Source organism: Glycine soja, chromosome 16, assembly GCF_004193775.1.
Source record: "Glycine soja cultivar W05 chromosome 16, ASM419377v2, whole genome shotgun sequence".
Taxonomy (NCBI): domain Eukaryota; kingdom Viridiplantae; phylum Streptophyta; class Magnoliopsida; order Fabales; family Fabaceae; genus Glycine; species Glycine soja.
In genome coordinates this window covers 11,101,519-11,122,481 of record NC_041017.1, presented here as the reverse complement: position 1 = coordinate 11,122,481, position 20,963 = coordinate 11,101,519, and the positions used below count along the sequence as shown (strand labels likewise).

The following is a 20,963-nucleotide window of genomic DNA, read 5'->3' as shown; positions in this document are numbered from 1 at the left end:
TTGGTTATTAAGCCTTATTTTATTTGTATTGTTCATCATCTCATCAAACTGTGTACAAGATAACTAAAAAAAATGTCATATAGCTTGAAAAAGTTTTTATCATTCACTCACACTAGAAACTTTAGCATTGGATTATATGTTTATATAGAGTTTTTAAATCTATGTGGCATTGTAGAACTCACATATTTAAGACAAACAACTCATTTAAATAATCATGTATTGTAGATAAAACTTATTTATTGAAATAAGTGTTTATCTTAATAAAATATTTTTTTTTAGTGTGTTTGTTTAATATGTTTTTGCTTAAAAATAGTTTTCTACTTATTTTTCAGAAATAAATCCTGGATTAATTTTTTAAAACTTATTTGTTGAAGTAAATATTTATTTTAATAAATAAGCATATTTCTATTTTTTTAATATATTTATTTAAACTTTTATGCTTAAAAAATAACTTTCTGCTTATTTTAAGAAGTAAATCTTATCTGTTTTTTAAATATACTTATATAAAAAAAATTTATTGTAAATTTATTTTTGTTTTAAATTTTAATAAACTCTCCCCTACTTATTTGTTTTTTCTAAAAATACTTATATTAAAAAAAGTATATTTTTAAGTTTAAATAAACTTGTGAACCGAAAAAAGTAAGTTTCCTCATTGAGTTCACCGGAGTCCGTGTCATGCGGGTTAATTTCAGTGACCCCACCTTTTGACAATTCTTCACAGTTCACACTCTCGGAGGGTCTGGAATTGGATCGTCCTTGTCCTATTAAATAACACCGCCCACCGACTGTGTGAGTCCGAGTGTGAGAGAAACCAGTGACTGACTTTTCGAGAAAGAAAAACAAAAATGAGTTTCCGTCATTCCATCATGAACGCTCTTCCCATTCTCCTCTTCTTCCTCTTCGTTTCTGCATTAGGTATTGTTTGTCCCTTCCTCTTGTTTCCAATTCCACCTGCAAATTTTCAACACCTCTTTCTTTTTATGGCTCTTCATTCTTAGCTGCATGCTCGATCCGCAATTGCTTCAGATCTCGTCAATTTTCCGCTTCAATCCATCAATTTTTATGGTTCCTCTTCGTCATTTATGTTTTTTTTTTTGCGTTCTAACTTTTTTTTTCTGTTCCGTGTTTCAGTTTCTGCGAAGAAAACTGGTGATGTGACGGAGCTGCAAATTGGCGTGAAGGTAAATCTCTAACTTGTTGCTTTTATTAAGATCCATGGCATCTTTTATAGTTTAGGTTAAAGGTTTCGAATAATTTGTACGGAAAAGAAGTTTACATAAAGTTTTTTTTTTTTTAATTACAAATTAAAATTCGTTGTCTTGGCATATTTTAAGTTGGTGCTGGATCCCGACTGATTGATGTAATGGGTATATTGGTTGGTGAGTGTGATCACATTGAACAGTCTGAAAATTTGTTTGGAAATGTAACTGTTCAAGTGTGGTTTTCTTGGCTCGGCTGCAAAACAATGGGTGTTTTAATATTTTTGTATAAAATAATTGCATACAAGTCTTATGGCATCGCTGTTGCTTAGTTATTTATGTATTGTTTCGTGTAAGTTGAATTGTGTAAAAGTGCAATGAAAAGCCTTGGAATGGCTAAAATAGTTGATCTTTTAGTCTATATTACTATATTAGATAAAATGGGTACTGTTGTCGATCATAAGAAAAAAATTGTGGTAGTATGTTCTGCAGTTTGTGTTTCAAACAAAGTATATACACATGATTGGAGTCTGACTATAGCTTTGAATGATACAGCTAATGGTATAGTGTGATGTTGAAAGGTAGTGTCCTTTCAGAGAAGGAAATCAAGGTATGCTTATGGGCTTTGCTCATATATGCTATCTGCTGCAAGGTCACAAGTCCATGGTGATAGATGGCTTTGGCAGATTGTTAGTAACTAGTAACAATAGAAATGAAAATGTCGTAATTTGTTGTGGAGGTTTAAAACAGGGAAAAATTATTGTTTTCCCCAGTGAATGGTGCAACATTGTTTCCAGCAATACTGAAGTTTTTGCTTGTCAATGTGCATTGACAATAATATGGTGAAACTGAGTTTTATGCCCCCGTTTTTGCTTACTATCGATGCTCTGTCTCATTGCAGCATAAACCAGTATCATGTGAAGTTCAGGCACACAAAGGTGACAGAGTCAAAGTACACTATCGGGTGAGTAATTTCTCAAGTTTGTCTTGCGACCCAAGGACAATAGAGTTTAGCAGAACCTTTTTTGAAGTAAAAAGCTTTTGAAAGGGACAATGCTTAGAATCTTTGTTGAAGTGACATATAAATCTGAAGTGCAACAATCCTCTTGAAAACCTAGTGTTTCATGAGATAGAGCAAACAGAAGTAATTGTGTGGTATTTGATGCATAATATTCACTCACCATTTGTCAATAAAATTAACCCTATTTGAATTAATTATATATTCATATCTATTGAACAATGCAAAGTACTAATAATAACTGTTATGCAATTGTAATTTCCCTCTGCTGTGGATGACCATGCCACTCATGCCCTATTCTGGTTTTAATGAGATGGATAGTTTCATCATATGGTTAATTTCCTATCCTGTTTTGAGAAATTTGTGTTACTTTCTAGAAATAACATTACTAAGCTATGTATTTTCTTCTTAGTCTATCTTGATGGTTTATTTTGATATTTCGTAATCTGACCTGCACCTGCCTGCTAATCTGGGCAATAATCTGACACAATCCATTAGTTGTGTTTGGGACAGTTGTGAAAATTAGATTATTTCAAGGAATTATTATTATTTTCAAATCTCATTTTATTTGTTCATGTGATGAGGAATCATCTACTCACTTAGTTTTGTTGATCATGTTCTTGCATATTATATATTCACTCGTGTTTGCAGGGAAAACTCACTGATGGAACTGTTTTCGATTCTAGCTTTGAAAGAAATAATCCAATTGAATTTGAGCTTGGTACTGGTCAAGTGATCAAAGGTATGTTGTGCATAAACAACTTCTGGTTTCATTACCTATAAAAGTGACTAGCTGCTGTGCTTGTTTACTTATTTATTGAAAATGAAAGTAAGTAGATAAAATTGAAGAGAGAAAATATGCTGCAAACTGTAAATAAAAATTGTATGCTAGATCTCTGTAGCACAATGGAAAGAGTTGTGGAAGTTGGAAACAAAGGAGAATCACAGTACAAGCAATCGTGGATGATTGATTGTATAGTACTGGAGTGTGATGTTTACGTAGCTTGTAATATCTAAATGCCACCTTTTAGTTTACATTTGTTCTCTTCATGTCCTCCCATGCTCTTTCTAGTATCTTATCTTCTGTTAGCATTACAATTAAAAAAAATGCAACTGTTGAGCTATAATTTATATTGACACACATTAGAATATATGTGTTTCATATTATTTAATGTACATAGCCACCAAATATATGGGCTATAATTTATGCTCACATGCATGCCACCAAGATAGAATATTCCATGATCACTTCCTCTCTTTGCAGGTTGGGACCAGGGATTATTGGGAATGTGTCTTGGTGAGAAGCGGAAGCTGAAAATACCATCAAAACTTGGCTATGGAGAGCAGGGTTCCCCACCCACTATTCCAGGTAATTTATTATGTTGATAATGGTAGTAATGCTCTACCCAGCATTCATTCTAGTTAGTAAAATTTATGTTTTCATGAACCACCAGATTAGTCTCCCGTGTAGCAGTTCTGATTACCTTTAAGATATGCCACTTTAAAGCTTAGATGAAGAGTGCAACGTGTCTACACTTTAAAGCTTAGATGAAGAGTGCAACGTGTCTGTTTTAGTATTTTAAATCATATTAATTAGATGAATTTTAAAATGCATTGTATTATGAGTTTATACGGAAAAGAACTTACTTAAAAAATGGTGAGTAAAGTAGTAAACCATGTTACATTAATGGCGTTTCCATAAATACTCAATTTTAGTATATTACGTTTTTCATATTTTTTATATAGCGAACAAATATATATGCTCGTATATGACTTTTAACTTACAGGTGGTGCTACACTCATATTTGACGCTGAGCTTGTGGGAGTGAACGACAAAAGTTTAGGCGAAGGAAAAGGAAACAACGAACTGTAGACAAATCAAAACAAATGGATAGTCGAGCTTTTGCTATCTTAGCTTATTTTTGTTCCTCAATAATATGCTTTTATGACCCAAGGTTTAACTGTTTTACTATGAGGCTAATTTAGAAAGATTTATCTGGTGTACCCCTATCATCTGAATTCATCTCTACCTAGTATTTAGTAGCTATTAAGGACCTGTTTGAATACTCTCTTTCAAAATAGTTTTGGTTTTCAAAAATTAAAAATAACTCTTTTGATACCACACGTATAAAAAATTAAAGCTTTTAAAACTAGTTCTGAAAACGTGTTTTTAGAAGCAAGATAACTAAAAATGCAAAAAACTAACGGGCAATCTTGTAATAAAACTTGAAATCTCGATGGCATTTCCCCTTCCTTCAATGTGGTATAATTTGTTATCCGACTAGGATATGCCATCAACTTGGTTGAGATATTGGGTTATTTTGATGCAATTCTATTTTCCAAGGACATTGGATAGAACACTTAAAGAAGATTGAACTAGAGATGCAAGAGAAGGTCTTAGGATTCTCATATGTAGGGTAGATTTTGGACCCATGAACTAAGTATGAGCTTATTTATTTTTGTACACATTAGATTAAAGTTTCATTATTTTTGGGTTTTGTATTTAGGGTTCTATAATGTAGGTAGAGTATCCTAGAAATGTAAAATTTTGTAGCCCTTATTTTTTAGGGCGCCTAGATTAGTTTTTGTATTAAGGGTAATTTTGTAATTTGATATGCATTAAGCGAATATTTGATATATGTGTTGGGAAATAAATTTAATTGAATTGAAAGAAGTCCAATCTAATTAAATATTAAATTTTAGAGGGGTAGGTGAACATTTGTTTGTTATACTCCATCGTGATATCATATATTCACATGTTGTGTCCTTTATGTTTACATGTCTCATGATATCTAAGCACATTTAGTGAAAAATCTTGGACTTGATCTTGGATTAGTGGGCTGAATCATAACTAAAATTCACTAATCATAATTAGTGAAATTTTAGTTTCACAATTTGACTCTACAAATTCAATTTCAAATTCAAGTGAAATTTGAAATAGAAATTTAAATTTTCCTCCAATTTTATGTGACAATTAGGCTATAAATAGAGACTATGTGTGTATTTTTTTAACTTTGATCATTTAGAATTACACTTCAAAGTTCAGACACAAAATTTCGTGTTCCTTCTCCCTCTACTCATCTTCTCTTACCTAGTTTTTATCCATGATTTCCTATGGTGATGAGCTTCTTCTTGACTCATCTTCTCCTTGAAGTAATGTCTCCTCTCAACTCTTATTCTTCTCCATTTCGTTGTTATTAAAATTCAAGAAGTAAAGGACTTCATTAATGAAGAAGATCCAAGGCCTACAAGCTTTAATGGAGCTACATCATATTTGGTCATCCCTGGTCCCTCTAAAACCTCAAAAGATAAGATGAATGGGTTTGGATTATGAAAAATGGGAGTGAAAAAATAAAATTCAATTTCATCCGTATTAAATTTTTGGAAATTCATCTAATGTTTTTTTTAATTATTTATTCATATATTTTAAATAAATTATAAATTAAGTTATTAATTATAGTTTAATTCTATGTATGTAATGTATATTTTTATAATGAATAATAAATAACTTATATATTTAGTTAAATGTATAAATTTTAATTTTGTTATAATTAGTATTATGATTATAATATTATTTATTTAACTATTAAAATGATTATTCTATATATTTATAATTATAAAAAAGTAAAATATAAAAATAATTAGATAATTATATAATTAAAAATTACATGTAAATATATACAAAAATAATTATAGATAGACTTATAGTTATATTATTAATAATTACAAAAAAATATATATCTAAGCATGTACTTTGGTTTTTATTGTCATGCCTACTGCATGATTTAGTCTATCTTTTAAAAACAATATAAATAATTTCATAATTTACAAACCTATACATTTAATATTTATACTTTAATAAAATTCAACATATTTAAAAACATAATTATACTTGTTTGAAATTTTAAACACATAGCATTTTTTTAATTCATTATACACAATGTGAAGTTAAAATTTAAAATATATTATTATCATCTATTTATTAAAACTATCATTGTTTACATGATGAGACATGAAGGGTTTACTAATGAACCCACAGCTTTTTTCTAATACGAGTACATTAAAAACCAACATCATAGATTTTGGATAAAAAAATCAATGAACTCCTTTGTTGTGGTAAATGTAATTTAAGAATATTCTAGTAAATTCAAAAAATTATTTCTCTTTCCTCTCTCATCTTAAAATTTCAAATTCTCATTCATCTCTTCTCTTTCAACCGCATTAAATTTCTAATATCTTTCTCCACTTTCATCTCTCACCATAATTATCTTTTTTATGCTTTAGAAAGAAAAAACAAATAGCGAAGCAAATTACAAAAGATGAATAAACTGAATTCTAACTACCCAGCTAACGTTTGAGGTTGAAGAACATGAGGACATTAATCAAACACCACCAGTGGAGTGACTTGTGAGGCACCGATCAATAAGCAAATTATGCACTATGACATATATATTAGGGCTGCATTGTATCAAGCCTATGATACATTGAAATTTGAGAATAATAAGTACAGTTGCAATTATAAAAAAATAGTTACAAATAGTAATAGCTCCTTAAAATAGTCTAATCATCTATGAAATTATTTTGTAAAATAATTTAATGTTTATATTGGAAATTTAATCCTGGTGAAAGATGGAAGACGAGAGAGAATTTGAAAATTTAATGTTGAAGAGAGAGGAAAAAAAAATAACAATGTGTGGTTGAGATGTATTCACTTAAACTCTTCCTAAACTCATCTTTTCACTAAAGCCCTCTCTCAAACGTTCTTCTTCTTTTTCTCCCTGCTGAACCTTAGCATTTTTTCCAGTGAACTCAATGTGCGGACTGCAATAGCAAGCGTACATGGGCTGTGACTTGTGAGATAGGTTTTTCCTTCCTCCCCCAATGGATGACACTGGATGAATTCTTCTTCTTCAACCTCTCTTTGATGATTAAGTTGCAGTTGGCCACACAAAGGATGGGGATTTCCAAAGCGCAGCGCAATTTAAGGTATTGTAAGTTAGTGTATTTTAATAGAAACCATCAATTTTATTGATTATTATTATGATCATGCTGAGTTTATTTTTTATTTTGAATTAGGATACTAAATATGACATCCGAAAATGTTGATTGGAAGCTGAGAGTTGGTTTAGAGTTTGAAAGTATAGAGGTATGGGAATTTTGGACTGGATATAGTAGGAAAGTAGGTTATGGAGTTAGAAGACACTTCCAAAACAAGCCGAAGAAAATGGTATTATAACCTAGGGCATTGCTTCCATGGGTCAGTTACTAATGGCTCATTTTGGACCATGTTGTAAAAACCCATAATAGTAGGTTGTTCCGGTTAAATTTATATTTTTTTTTTCATTGCATATTTAATTTTCTATCAAAACCCTTTTAAAATAAAACTTTGTAAATAATCATTTTTGTTTCTAAATGTATAGAAGGCTTACAAATTTTTCATCGAATGAAAATTTAAATTTAAATTTCCAAAAATAAAAAAATATGACAAATTCATACATCCGTTAATTTTCGTCAGTTATTATTAATAAAAGAATTTACTTGATGAATAAATTTATAACCTAAAATATAATTTAATATTTATTTTTTTCTTTTTTTATTCGTTATAAATATAATATTATAATAAACATTTAAAAAATATAAAAATAAACATAAATTAAAACAAGCATAATAATAAATATAATATTAATTAATAAGCCTAATCTATCTATTAAAAAAAGATATTTATCAGTATTTAGAGACCATTGGAGTCTTTTGCAACCGGGTACCTCGGAGAAGGAGTTCGCCGATCGGGTTTGAGATTTTCGGTGGCTATTTTGTCGTGGTTGCTGCAAAGGGCATCACTCGGTTGTCATCAACACATCTGCAGGTTCGTTTGAGTTTTCTGATGGCTATTTTTCGTGCTTGTACGATAGGGTTGAATTATTGTTTTGCTTATTAGTGGATCAAGTTGAAAAATTTGGAAGGATTCTTGTTTATTGTCCGCCACTGTTGTTGTTTCCTTTTTGTTATTTGTTGTTTTTGTTCCATGCTTTCTAATTTGGGTTTTTTATGCTGTTATAAGGTTTGTGTAGGAGAGGGTGTTATAGCAGATTGTGGGTTCTATTTTTTTATTCTTCTTCATCTACTCTTTTATCATTCTTCATCTAGGTTCTATTGGTATCACGGTCGGTTTTCTTTCTTTATGCTTTCATGTTTTCTTGATGAGAATAATATCTATTTACATTTTCTTATTCTTCTTCATCTGCGGTTCATTTTCTAATAGCTTTGTTTTCCATCTTTATGCTTTCATATTTTTCAGATGAGAATATATTAACTCTTCTAGAAGTAGAGTTTTTGCATTTTTTTTCTTTATTTTCTCGGTCCCTGATATATTTAATTATGTTCTAATAATTACATATAATAAGGTGAGTCCTTTGTTTGTGTAAGAAAGGTGACAAGGCTTTTTGGAATATGGATTGATCATGTTATATTTAATTTTGTTTTAATAATTACATATAATAAGGTTGAAGGATTTTAGCTACTTGGTTGTTTTATGTTTTGTCTACTTGCTCGATAGTTTGATTCTATAGAGATGTTCCATGCAATTGTTCTTGGGAGGCTTTGTATCAGGGGGGTCTTATTGTCATATATGGTGTACTCTCTGCTTTGGTAATTGGAACACGACTTGTGTGCCAATTTTTCAATAATATTTGACTTAAAAAAAAACTTTATGTAGAGGATGAATTGAATTTTTGAAAGCTGGTGTAGGGGATGAATTGAATTTGTGAAATGTAGTTTGTACTGACATTTTGATTGGTTTTTTATATTTTGTGGTGAACTAAAGCTTGTCCTTAAATTGTTTAATTTTTCTGTTGAAGATTATATAACAATGAACTGTGTATTGGTTTTCTACAGTTATGGAGAATAGTGAAACAGTCCAAGAAAAGGTGGTTTTAAATGGTATTAGACAAATTGACTAACATGTAAGCTTTATGTAATTTTGTTGATCTATTTTATTCATGAACATTGTAATTATTATTTTTAACCTTTAAATTAGAATGTTAACATGAAGCTGGTTTTTTATTGTATCAGTTTGGAAATGATGATGGTCTTATTAGAGAAGGACAATCAGAGGTTGATGATGCCAATCTTGATTTGTGTTACACCTACGATTGTTGGTATGCAAAATTGAATAGTATAAACTTTGTCAATAAGTACTTGTAGTTTCTCATGAGGGAGAATACTTGTGCATAGGGGCATGTCCCTCGGTTTGGAACTCCCTTGAGACTCAGTTTGATCACCATGGAGGGAATTACCTATGCACAACAAGGTGACCTCAACACTTGTTGCCTAGTTTTCCTAAGTGAGACTGTCGTGTGGACACGCTTAGGGTATTTCCCGATGAATGGTACCATATTGCATTTGAGAGTTGAGGTCAAACACAAGCATCGTATTGAGCATGATTGATTGGAATTGTGAAAGGTTGATGACTACTTGTTGAGTGTATGTTGGACTAATGGATGTTTGTGTATGATTATGATATTTGTTAACGTTTTCTTACTAATCATGACCATTTAATTTTTTTGTTGATTTCTTTTATAATAAACTCACCCTTGTAATTTTTGTACCGTGTGGTTGGTACCTGTGATAATTGCGAACCTTCGTTTGTGGGAGCAGACGGATAGCAGTAAAGTACGTGAAGTAGGATTCTTTTGTGGAGCCGCCAAACCGACGTAATGACATTGGGATTATTTTGGGAGAGAGTTGTGTTTTGTTAAACAACTCCTCTATAGCTGGTTATATAATTCTTTTCGAAATGAGGATGTAAATCACAAATTTAATTATATGTATGAACTAATTTATTTTTCATTATGTGAATGATGTGATCGAGTTAATATATATAAGTAATTGTGCATTGTTTAGTGAATGTATATCACGAACAATTTACTCTCATTTTTCATAAGCAAATTAACAGAGTTTTCATTCAAAAATTGAAAATTATGCGATTTAGAGTAGTGATATCGTAGCGACGAGGCAGGTCGTTACAACAGCTGCAGCACCAGGGTCTATCTCAATAATGTTATCCTCATATTCATTAAGAGAAGCTTCTAAAATAGATTGGACCATAGCTTTTTCAAGAGCTTCTTTCTCTTTTGGGTCCAAGTCTTCAGGAATGATAGCCACTTCAACCTTTGTCTACCTTGCAACATCATTTGCAAAAATCAATTTAGCTTAATGCTCAACAGCAAACTGAATTCTCTCAAGCTCTTCCCTTTCAGCTTCCTTAACTTTGAGTTTAAATTGTGTCTGGATTGATTCAACAATCAATTCTACAGGCACTGGATCACCATCAACATCAACCATGGTAGCCTCTTCTGTTACTATCCTCTAGGCCTCTTCAATAGACAAGGTCTTCAGAGACTCTAGAATGGCATCTTGTGGAATTTCTTTAGAAACCTTTCCTTCCAAGGAAGCTAACCTTTCATCTTTAACCAACTTCTTCTTATGCTCTTTGATAGACAGAGCTTCCACAAAGGTAATGATGCCATCTTCTTCTTCTATAGCATCCTTCATCTCAAGAGTTTTGCCTATCTTGTCCTTCTTCCTAGACTCTGCCAAGGACTTCTTCTTTGCCTTAGCAAATGCAACATCTTCTTTCTTGCTCATAAGGGAAAAAAAGATGGTTTAGGTGAATGTTGCGAAGTCTATGGTTGAAGTGTTAAAGAGTGTGGGGATTGAGGTGTTGGGGTATCAAGAATCTCAACATCAAATTCTTGGGTGTTGGATGGTGAGGCTGGTTTCATTGGTGAGACAGATGCAGGTTGAGATTGAGGTTAAGGGTGTTTGATTGTTATGGTTGGTCTCTTTGGTGATGGTTAAGATTAGGTTCAGATTTAAAGTCTGATTCCTTCCTTTTTTGGGCTATTTTAGAGTTTGTAGGTTTGGGGTCAAATGGTGGTTGTTTCTTGGGTTTCTTGGTTTGGTTTGAAGGTTTAGGATTAGATAATGTTGTAGGTGGGTCTTTTTCTTTTGGTAGGCAGTTTGAGTCTGGGTTGTCTAGGTTTAGACTAAGTAGAGGGTTTTGGCTTAGCTTAAGCTTACTCCCTCTAAGTTTGCTGAGACGATGCTCCAAACTCCAGATCCATTGGTTGTTGCTGAGCCCCTTCCATTTGTCTAGCCACAGACTATGGTTCCTCCTTAGGCTTCTTCTTGACCTTTCTTTTGATATACTTCTGAGCATATTCTTGGAAGTTGTTGGTTATCCCCATCTTAACAAAGGTAACACCCTTTAGCTGTGTGATATCTACAGGTGGTTCTAACACAAACGCATCCACCCTATCGTTCCTTATGATCTAAATGAAAAGTATCTCATAAGGAACATGGTTGTTCTTGTCCTTTGCTTAGAATTTGTCCTTGAATGTTTGAAGCCAATAAAAAAATATGACTTCAGGCAGATTCACCTTCTCACTCACCATCACCTTATACATGCACAATTTGTCCCTATCACATACATAGTCTCTTGATCCTAGTCTGGGCATTACTATGTTGAATAGAAAGCTATGGATGAGTCTGCACATATACATGAGGTTCGTAGTCCTAAAGAGGCTAACAAAGGCCTTCCTGTCAGTAGTATCTGGGCATGGCTTTCCATATAGCATGACGTCCATCGTCTCCTGGGTTATATCCTTCTCCCAGTCTTTGTCAAACACCAAACCTTCCTCTGAACAACCACTTGCAGCAGCAAGGGTCTTAGGAAAAATAATCACCTTTTTTATGTTGAAGGTTCCTCAAATGCTAACTATGTCTTGCCTTGTTGTTCCCTAGAATAAGGCATAAAGACCATAGTGAAATGAACTATGGAAGTTTCTCGACATCTTCAAACCATTTATTTCTTTCACAAAGTCTCATTCATCATAAACAATAATCCATGGGAGTTTCTCGACATTGATAACTCAGACCTAGCTCACATCCTTTATTCACCCTTCTAAACCAAATTTGTCATCCTCCAATTCAACAACACTTATTCCTAGTCTTGCAGGGGTCGTACAAGTTGCCTTGATAAATCAACAATCTAGGGAGCCACTCCCAACTCAAGAATTCATAATGCACGCCCACCAAGTACCCAACATGAATTTAACAGGAATCCATGATTTTATACTTTAGATATCGTTCAATCACAAGGTCAATTATCGTAAAACATTTATTGTATTTGATACAAGTAAACATTCAATTGATTATTGAATTCATATAATTGTAGGATTAGTAAATTTGATGACACACCATGTTGAACGGTTTGACAAGTGCACTAATTCGTCCCAAGTAATAAAGTTAAAACGGAAGTCTGAATGTCGAATCCACAAGGACTTTGTTTGTACTTAGGTAGATGAATATTTAATTAAGAAAAAGATTTGAAAAAGGTTGTAGAAAGACAGTAAATTAAATTGGCAAAGAATTAAAATAAACAAGAGAAAAAACAATTATAAAAGTAAATTAATTAATTAAAATAGAAAGATTAGAGAACTCAATATTATTATATAAGTAAATTCAAAAGATGAGAATGTTGGGAATTTAGCCTACCAGAGCTACTCTTGATGTAATATTAATGATTTTTCTCTATTTATAATTATTTCAATTTACACCTACATCTACTAATATACTCTAAGCAAGATCCCTCATGTGAAAGAACCTAACTTATCTATCTTCTCTCCCAAATCCCTTTCCAGAGATGAAATAGTATATTGCATTAAGAATAGAGATGTATAATAGGCTAAACAAAATCAACATATCCTTAGTGATGACTTTATTTAGATACTTTTTCCTAATTCTATTAGAAAATAACATTTCCCGATGCTACCCCTAAAATTTACCATGCAAATGGGTGATCAAACCACAAACAATAATATGAAGCACAAGAAAGGATAATGCAAAAGTAACATTATTAAATAGATATGAATTTTCTATTTGTTTAGTGTTCAAAATACTTTCATTTAGTGTGTTGTTCCTGAGTAAAAAAAATCACCTTTAATAACATCAAACTCTTGTTCTCGAATAACATCAAACCCTCAATGGGAATGATTTATCACTACTATAACATTTGCAAGTTGTTAGTAGTAGTACTAGTACTGTAATACTAGACTTGATTATTTAAGTATTTTGAAATTTATAATTTACTATTTTGCTTTATAATATTGTTGAAATGTTTAATTGGTATGTTATTTATAAATATTTTATTATTATTTTTATATGAAGTGGACTCTTACAAGTCCATGAGTCAAATCTATGAAACTCTCACGAGTTTACGTAAACTCTCGAGTTTGATAACCTTGCTTGCAACCCCAACGGTTTTGGTGACATGAGAGTTACGCTCAAGGTAGTCAAGTTTAATTCGGTCTCTAATGATTACATTGCTATTTTTTGGATATTCATTCATGAGAGTTTTAATTTCAGGATCCTACAGGGACTACTGATGCCACTATGAAACAGACAATCATAGAAGGTCAAAATTTTAGCTTGTATATGATGAACATTCACATTGGTTCCATCTTAGTTATGCAAGAGGTAAGTTTCTTACTCTTGTTGTTAATTTTTTATTTTTTGTGTCGTATAGAGTTTATTTTCTATTGAACTTAATGGTATACTCTACAAACAATTGTGTTTTGTCCTTTTTCTTCTCACTCCAAATGTTATTTGAATATTGCACTGTACAATTTTGTCAAGGTAATGCTTTCACATTTTAGGTTACCGATAATTTTGGTATTCACAAATTTGCATTGCATGTCCTTATGTTATTAATATTTGACGTAGGTGTTTCCGAAGGAGAATTAACCTCTTGTCAACAAATATGTATTTGGTGTGTGCAATATGTCATGAAGTGTGTTTCAACAATGACTTTATTGTATGTTTGTTTTTTATGGTGCTGATTATGTATGTTTTAGGAATTTTATGTGTAATCTTGTTTTATTTTATAGATTATCATTTAAGTTCAATCACAATGTCTTTTTAATAATAGTAGTAATTCTAGTTCACATTAAATTTTACTATTTAATATGATATATTAACTAATAATTAACTAATTATATTATAAAAAGAGATTACTAAAGGATTTGAGAAAATAAATATTGAGGGATAACACATTAATAAAATTGTCTAGTTTCATTTAAGGATTAATTATTTTTTAAATACTATTGTACATTAATTCATATTTAAGCCCTTACAGTTTTTCATTAATTATCAATGCAAATTGAACATTTTTATTTATTTAATTTTTTTAGGTAAAATAATTAGATCACTTAAATATATGCATTTTCATAAATATTTAATTAAATTATATTTATATTGAGTATTTAAATATATGTATTTTTCTTAAATACTATGCTAGATAATTTATATTTTTATAAATTAATATATATATTGAACAAATTAAAACAAAAAAATTATTTTTTTAAAAAACTATAACAAAAAATAGAAAACCATTTAAAAAAATAAAAAAACTCAAATAAATAACAAAAAGATAAAAAAAAAACAAAAAAAAATCACATTCTAAGCTGTTTTATTTTTTTTTAAAAAAACTTACAAAATCGATTCTTGGAGAACCAATTTAGTAAGGTCAATGTAAAAAAATAGTACATTATGAAATGGATTCTTAGGAAATGATTTCATAAGATGAAAAAAAGAAAAATGTAAAATTTATTTGAGATGATTGATTTCTCACTATACAGGATGATTTATATTATTTATGTAAATAATTTTTAAATTGTATTATTCGAGTAAATTTTTAATTTTTTTTATTATTAGGATGAAAAATCTTCAACAAGTTACATGTGAATTTATTATTACTATTGTTATTATTATTTTAATTAATCAATACTATCATTATTATTTTAATTAATTATTTACACCAGAATATATACTTATTTTTATAGCTTAATCACCATAATTATTAAGTATGATAATATAACTTTATAATTTAGAAAAAAAATCAATTAAATTTTTAAATTTATAAAGAAAACAAAACTATGATAATATCACGTCAGATCTAATAATTTGATGTGTTTGAAAATATAATATCCAAAAGCAAAGAAAGAAAGAAAGAAAAAAAAAAAAACCCGGTAATTGAACCATCCTAATCCTCGATTCTCCAAACTACTCACTTATACTCACTCTGATCCCATTGCCGTGGAACTCTCTGGAACCCTTTCCCCTTTTAAAACCCTCTTTTCTTCCCCCTCCACCCTAACCCGATTCGCTTCTTCACATCTCTCTTTTCACTCAAAACTACAAACTTTATTTCCTCTCCGCATTCTCACATTTCCACAACATGGACGAGGATTTCGACATGGCGGCGGCGGAGCCCATGGGCGAGGACTTCGACTTCGCCGGCAGCGGCAGCAACCCCGTCCTGAAGGTCGGCGAGGAGAAGGAGATTGGGAAAGAGGGTTTGAAGAAGAAGCTCCTGAAAGAAGGTGAAGGATGGGACACCCCTGAAGCTGGTGACGAAGTTCAAGGTACTCTATGTGCTGCATTTTCTTATTGGGATTGTTCTTTGGAATAAATGTAAATGAAAAATGAAATTAAAAAAATTAGAACAGTTTGAGTCCTAGTGTGAATGCAGTTGTGTTAAGTCCTCGGAGATGAGACAACTCTACTGCTCATAACGATTACTTCTTTTTTATACAAAAAATAAGAGATTAAAACAAACCTACCTAGAAAAGTTGCACGTGTCACACACTATAACACAATCTTTTTATTTACATACTAAAAATCACAAAATTAAAAGTGAAATTCATTAAATGTCGTAAATTTCAGGCAATTTGAAATAAATAATTCAAAGGCTTAATTATGTTTTTAGTATCTCAAATGTTTGCTTGTATTTTTTTTTTTATTTTTTTATTGAGGACTAAACAAGGAGGGGATTAAAAGAGTGAGTGTTGCTACTTGCTAGCATCTCAACTCGGTCATAGAGTTGTAACAGACATTGAAATGAAAATGTAACTAATGAAAATTGGGTCTGATGGAAGTAGAGAATTCTTAATTATTTAAAAGATTGTGTTAGAGAGTGTTACTTGGCAATCTTTTAGCTTAGCTTGTTCTAATCTCTTGTTTGTTTTGTTTAGCTTTATTTATTCAATGGTTTATTTAATTTTTTATTTTCTTTTTTCAGTTCACTATACTGGGACGTTGCTTGATGGCACGAAGTTTGACTCTAGCAGAGATAGGGGAACTCCTTTCAGTTTCACGCTTGGACAAGGTGGGTGCCTTATTTTATTTTTGAGAACTGTTGGTGTTGTGACTGATAGTGAGTGTTTGGTTGGTAATCAAGTGGATTTAACTATTAGCATTTCAGTGTGCGTAAGTGTTTAAATGAGGTTGTGCTTGTGATGGTCAATTTGTGAAATTATGGTTCAATGGATAATCATGATTTGAGCGTATAAATGAAGAGCTGAATGAATCTCTAAATGTTTGTTTACTCCTTTGTTTGTGGAACAAGGTATTACGTTTTGATTGAAATTTTGGAACATACTATGTTTTGACGTAAGTGGTGCCTTGGAAATGCAGGGCAAGTTATTAAAGGATGGGATCAAGGTATTATAACAATGAAGAAAGGTGAAAATGCCCTTTTCACCATCCCAGCTGAGCTAGCTTATGGTGAATCTGGTTCTCCTCCAACAATCCCCCCCAATGCAACTCTTCAATTTGATGTGGAGCTGTTGTCTTGGACTAGTGTGAAGGACATATGTAAGGATGGAGGCTTATTTAAGAAGATACTTACCGAGGGAGAGAAATGGGAAAACCCCAAGGATCCTGATGAAGTTTTAGGTATACATATTTGTTAAATATTTCATTTTCTGTTTGATTATTGTATTATTAAACTTAGTCTTGACTATTAAATGCACTCATGGTGTTGCAGTGAAGTATGAAGCACATCTTGAGGATGGAACTCTTGTGGCTAAATCTGATGGAGTGGAGTTCACAGTCAACGATGGTCAGTGCCTACTGATTTTGTTGCTCTCTTTATATTAGTTTTTTATTTATTGTGTGATCTAACATTAATGTTTACTGTATTACAGGTCATTTTTGTCCTGCTTTTTCAAAGGCTGTTAAAACCATGAAGAAGGGAGAGAAAGTGCTTTTGACAGTGAAGCCACAATGTAAGTATTCTACAGAATTTGGATCCTGATGGTATAACTTTGTTTTTTTGTTCCTTTTTTTACTGAGAAGGATATGACTAGTAATCTTAAATATACTTCTTTTGTTCAATTTTTTATGCATTTTTTTATATATTTTTATAGATGGATTTGGTGAGAAGGGTAAGCCAGCGCATGGTGATGAAGGTGCAGTTCCACCAAATGCAACTTTGCAGATTACTCTCGAGCTAGTTTCTTGGAAGACTGTGTCTGAAGTAACTGATGACAAGAAGGTCATTAAGAAGATCCTCAAGGAAGGGGAAGGATATGAGCATCCAAATGAGGGAGCCATTGTGAAATGTAAATGCTAGCTAATACTTATTAATGTGAATGATGGCCTTTTCTTTTTTATGGATTTAGGACATGGTTTCTGATGTCTTCTTCCTTTTTTTTTCATTCTTGTAGTGAAAGTAATTGGTAAACTGCAAGATGGTACTTTATTTTTGAAAAAGGGTCATGATGATGAAGGAGGGCTGTTTGAATTCAAAACTGATGAGGGTAACTTGAACTGTCTCTATGTTTCTTCCCAGTCCCCATTAATTTATGTTTATGCTAACTAAGGTGAGTGCTTGATGGCTTGAGCAGAGCAAGTAATTGATGGGCTTGACAGAGCTGTGTTGACTATGAAGAAGGGTGAGGTAGCATTGTTGACTATAGCACCTGAATATGCTTTTGGTTCATCAGAGTCTCAACAGGAACTTGCAGTAGTTCCACCTAACTCCACATTATATTACGAGATTGAGCTAGTATCATTTGAGAAGGTAAGTTAATAACTGAGCTAATATTTGCAATTCTGCATTGATTTTGTATGTTTCAATTTTGGTGAAAGAAATTGTTATTGGAAAGGAATGCTAATCACCATGCAGTTTTAATTAAACAAAACTCATTTGAGAAGGTAAGTTAATAACTGAGCAAATATTTGCAATTCTGCATTGATTTCGTATGTTTTAATTTTGATGAAAGAAATTGTTATTGGAAAGGAATGCTAATCACCATGCAGTTGTAATTAAACACAACTCACTAGGTTAAGGGCTTGATGTAGAAACAAAAGCATTATGAATGTGCTCTCTTTCTTTATGCTTGCAAGTTTCAATTTTATGTCTTCTTTATTGTTGTGCCTGTTTTTATTCCTATACTTTAATTGCATCCTGTTTCTTGTATTTAACTGAATCATCACCCTGCCGAATCAATTTTTGAGTTCCAAAAGTTCATTGAATTCCTCTACCTATAAATAATTAATAATTTTTGCCTCTTTTAGGAGAAGGAGTCCTGGGACATGGACACACCAGAGAAGATTGAAGCTGCTGGTAAGAAGAAAGAAGAAGGAAATGCATTATTTAAAGCTGGTAAATATGCAAGAGCTTCTAAAAGATATGAGAAGGTAATAAAAAATAAATTGAATATTTATTCATTCTCTTCCATTTCAATGCATTCCTGAGGCATTTTTGTTACCAAAATCTTATCATAGGCTGTAAAGTTCATAGAGTACGATACTGCCTTTAGCGAAGAGGAGAAGAAGAGCTCCAAATTCTTGAAGGTTGCCTGTAATTTAAACAATGCAGCATGCAAGTTAAAATTAAAAGATTACAAACAAGCAGAGAAATTGTGCACAAAGGTATGGCTGATGTATCCCATCTTATGGTTATAGAAAAAAGCACTTCATGTGTTTACAAGCGAAAACTGATTCTTAATGTGGACAAGCAGGTACTGGACCTTGAGAGTACTAACGTGAAGGCTCTTTATAGACGGACCCAGGCATATATCCAGTTGGCTGATTTAGATTTGGCTGAATTTGATATTAAGAAAGCTCTTGAGCTTGAACCTAACAACAGGTAAATAGTTTGACAAGTTCAATTGATATACACTGATTGTCAATTTGTCATATAATTACAAATTGCAACTTTTGTTATAATTACCTAATTACCATAGAATACTCTAAAAATTATTCTAATTTGATTTATAATAGATAATAATGTAAAAATCTTTATAATTATAGCGTATTAAACTTAAACCTATTTTAAGAATTACTCCTTGACGGCTTTCATAGAAGAGTAGTTTCTTAATCTGGTTTAAAACTTCAAGTATTATTTATTTGAATTTTAGATGATTTATTATTTGTGTCTCGTGATATTTATTACCGATACATTTGCTTTCAATATATAAACCAGGGATGTCAAGCTTGAGTACGTGACTCTGAAGGAAAAGATGAAGGAGTACAACAAGAAAGAGGCAAAATTTTATGGAAATATGTTCAACAAACTGCACAAGCTAGATTCTCTTGACAATAGTGTGAGTATTCCGTCTCTATAATTTGCTCATACCAGAAGTCAATGCGAAATAGTCAAATTTTGATCTCAAGCATGAATATTCCCCATTCGAAATGAAGAAGTTTAAAATTTTCTCATGTGTACAATATTTTAATTGACGAAATATTGTTATTAAGTGCTAAAAATGTTCTATCTGTGACAGAAAATTAACATGGGTACAATATTTTGAATGAAATACTCCATATATTTCTTGTTTTTTTGTTGTTCACAATTTTTGGAATGGTTATATTCACAACTCTGTATTATATATAATCTTTACATATTTCAAGTTACATCAGTAATTTTAAAAATTTATAATTTACATGGTATTTAAAATTATTTATAAGGAAGAGTAGGTACTAGGTAGGGTGAAAATAATATTTTAATTAATAAATTTCATTCTATAAATTAACACTTCAGGGTATGTTAGGAAAATTCAATTTTGTATCTCAAGGATTGGTGGTTCCTAGTTCTATGGAACGAAACAAGAAGTAGAACACCATTAATTTTATCAAAACCAAATATGCTTTCTTTACTTAGTCACTTGTTGACAAAGCTAATAAAATTAACTATCGGAATTATAAAACATTACTATATATCTAATAGTTGTAACGCTGTGTTTTTAACATTACCATTAATTTTACTTTTGACTTTTGTTTGGGCTGTGTTTTTAATGTGCTGTGTTTTGTTCAACATGCAGAAACCAGCGTCGAAGGATGCTCAGCCCATAAATATAGACAGCAAATCATAAACACCATGGAAATTCATCTAATTTCGAGAGTCTGCTTTCTTTTTATTATTCGTGGACATTTAGAAATTTTGATGGATTATGCATGTGGATGGAGACAAATTTTGTTTCGCTAGTTCCAAGAACGTGGAAATCCCGGCAAAATTAAACATTTGTGACGTTGTTCTTTTTCCTATATTTTTGTGTGGAGTTTATTGTTTCGGCATGATCGCGACAACAAAATTTCGTTTAAAATCTACTGAACTTTAAAGTGACTTGGCAACCAGTTCAGAATGTGCATTGTTGAGCAACAAAAAGAGAATTCTAACTTACACGTTAAGATTTTCTAAATGATGTTCGACAGATCTTTAGCGCTTCTCTTGCATGTCTTAAAATGGTTTGTACATTTCAAGACTTATTTATTTTCACACCTGCGACTGGTTTTTATTCTAGTAGGAAAAAGATGTTAGAATTTCGAGTATACGATCCATTGAACCAGGCCGTTGGAATTGCCCTTATGAATTAGTAACGAACAAGAATTCCAATAAT

At 31.5% G+C, this 20,963-nt stretch overlaps 3 protein-coding genes across 4 annotated transcripts; all 3 read left to right on the top strand.

Moving 5' to 3' along the window:
• The first annotated feature begins 707 nt into the window (after positions 1-707).
• On the top strand, positions 708-4,281 carry LOC114391291 (FK506-binding protein 2-like). Its single transcript, XM_028352379.1, has 6 exons — positions 708-915; positions 1,132-1,181; positions 2,101-2,163; positions 2,869-2,959; positions 3,482-3,586; positions 4,005-4,281. Exons 1-6 carry the CDS (start codon positions 846-848, stop codon positions 4,088-4,090), a joined length of 465 nt encoding a protein of 154 aa, XP_028208180.1. The 5' UTR covers positions 708-845; the 3' UTR covers positions 4,091-4,281.
• Positions 4,282-6,918: 2,637 nt separating this feature from the next.
• On the top strand, positions 6,919-10,068 carry LOC114390464. Of its 2 annotated transcripts, XR_003661917.1 has the most exons (6): positions 6,919-7,203; positions 7,294-7,363; positions 7,946-8,083; positions 9,112-9,179; positions 9,289-9,374; positions 9,874-10,068. XR_003661917.1 is itself a non-coding variant. In XM_028351201.1 (5 exons), the coding sequence occupies exons 1-4, from the start codon at positions 7,103-7,105 to the stop codon at positions 9,151-9,153; spliced, it is 351 nt and encodes a 116-aa protein (XP_028207002.1). In that variant the 5' UTR covers positions 6,919-7,102; the 3' UTR covers positions 9,154-9,179; positions 9,289-9,710. The 2 variants fall into 2 exon arrangements, 1 of the variants encoding a protein (XP_028207002.1); XM_028351201.1 differs by lacking the exon at positions 9,874-10,068 and having other exon boundaries at positions 9,289-9,710.
• Positions 10,069-15,314: 5,246 nt separating this feature from the next.
• LOC114390892 (peptidyl-prolyl cis-trans isomerase FKBP62-like) lies at positions 15,315-20,663 on the top strand. Its single transcript, XM_028351811.1, has 13 exons — positions 15,315-15,701; positions 16,358-16,444; positions 16,753-17,013; positions 17,105-17,179; positions 17,265-17,345; positions 17,487-17,681; positions 17,787-17,879; positions 17,967-18,142; positions 18,640-18,762; positions 18,850-18,996; positions 19,086-19,213; positions 19,550-19,670; positions 20,388-20,663. The coding sequence occupies exons 1-13, from the start codon at positions 15,515-15,517 to the stop codon at positions 20,436-20,438; spliced, it is 1,725 nt and encodes a 574-aa protein (XP_028207612.1). The 5' UTR covers positions 15,315-15,514; the 3' UTR covers positions 20,439-20,663.
• Positions 20,664-20,963: the final 300 nt, after the last annotated feature.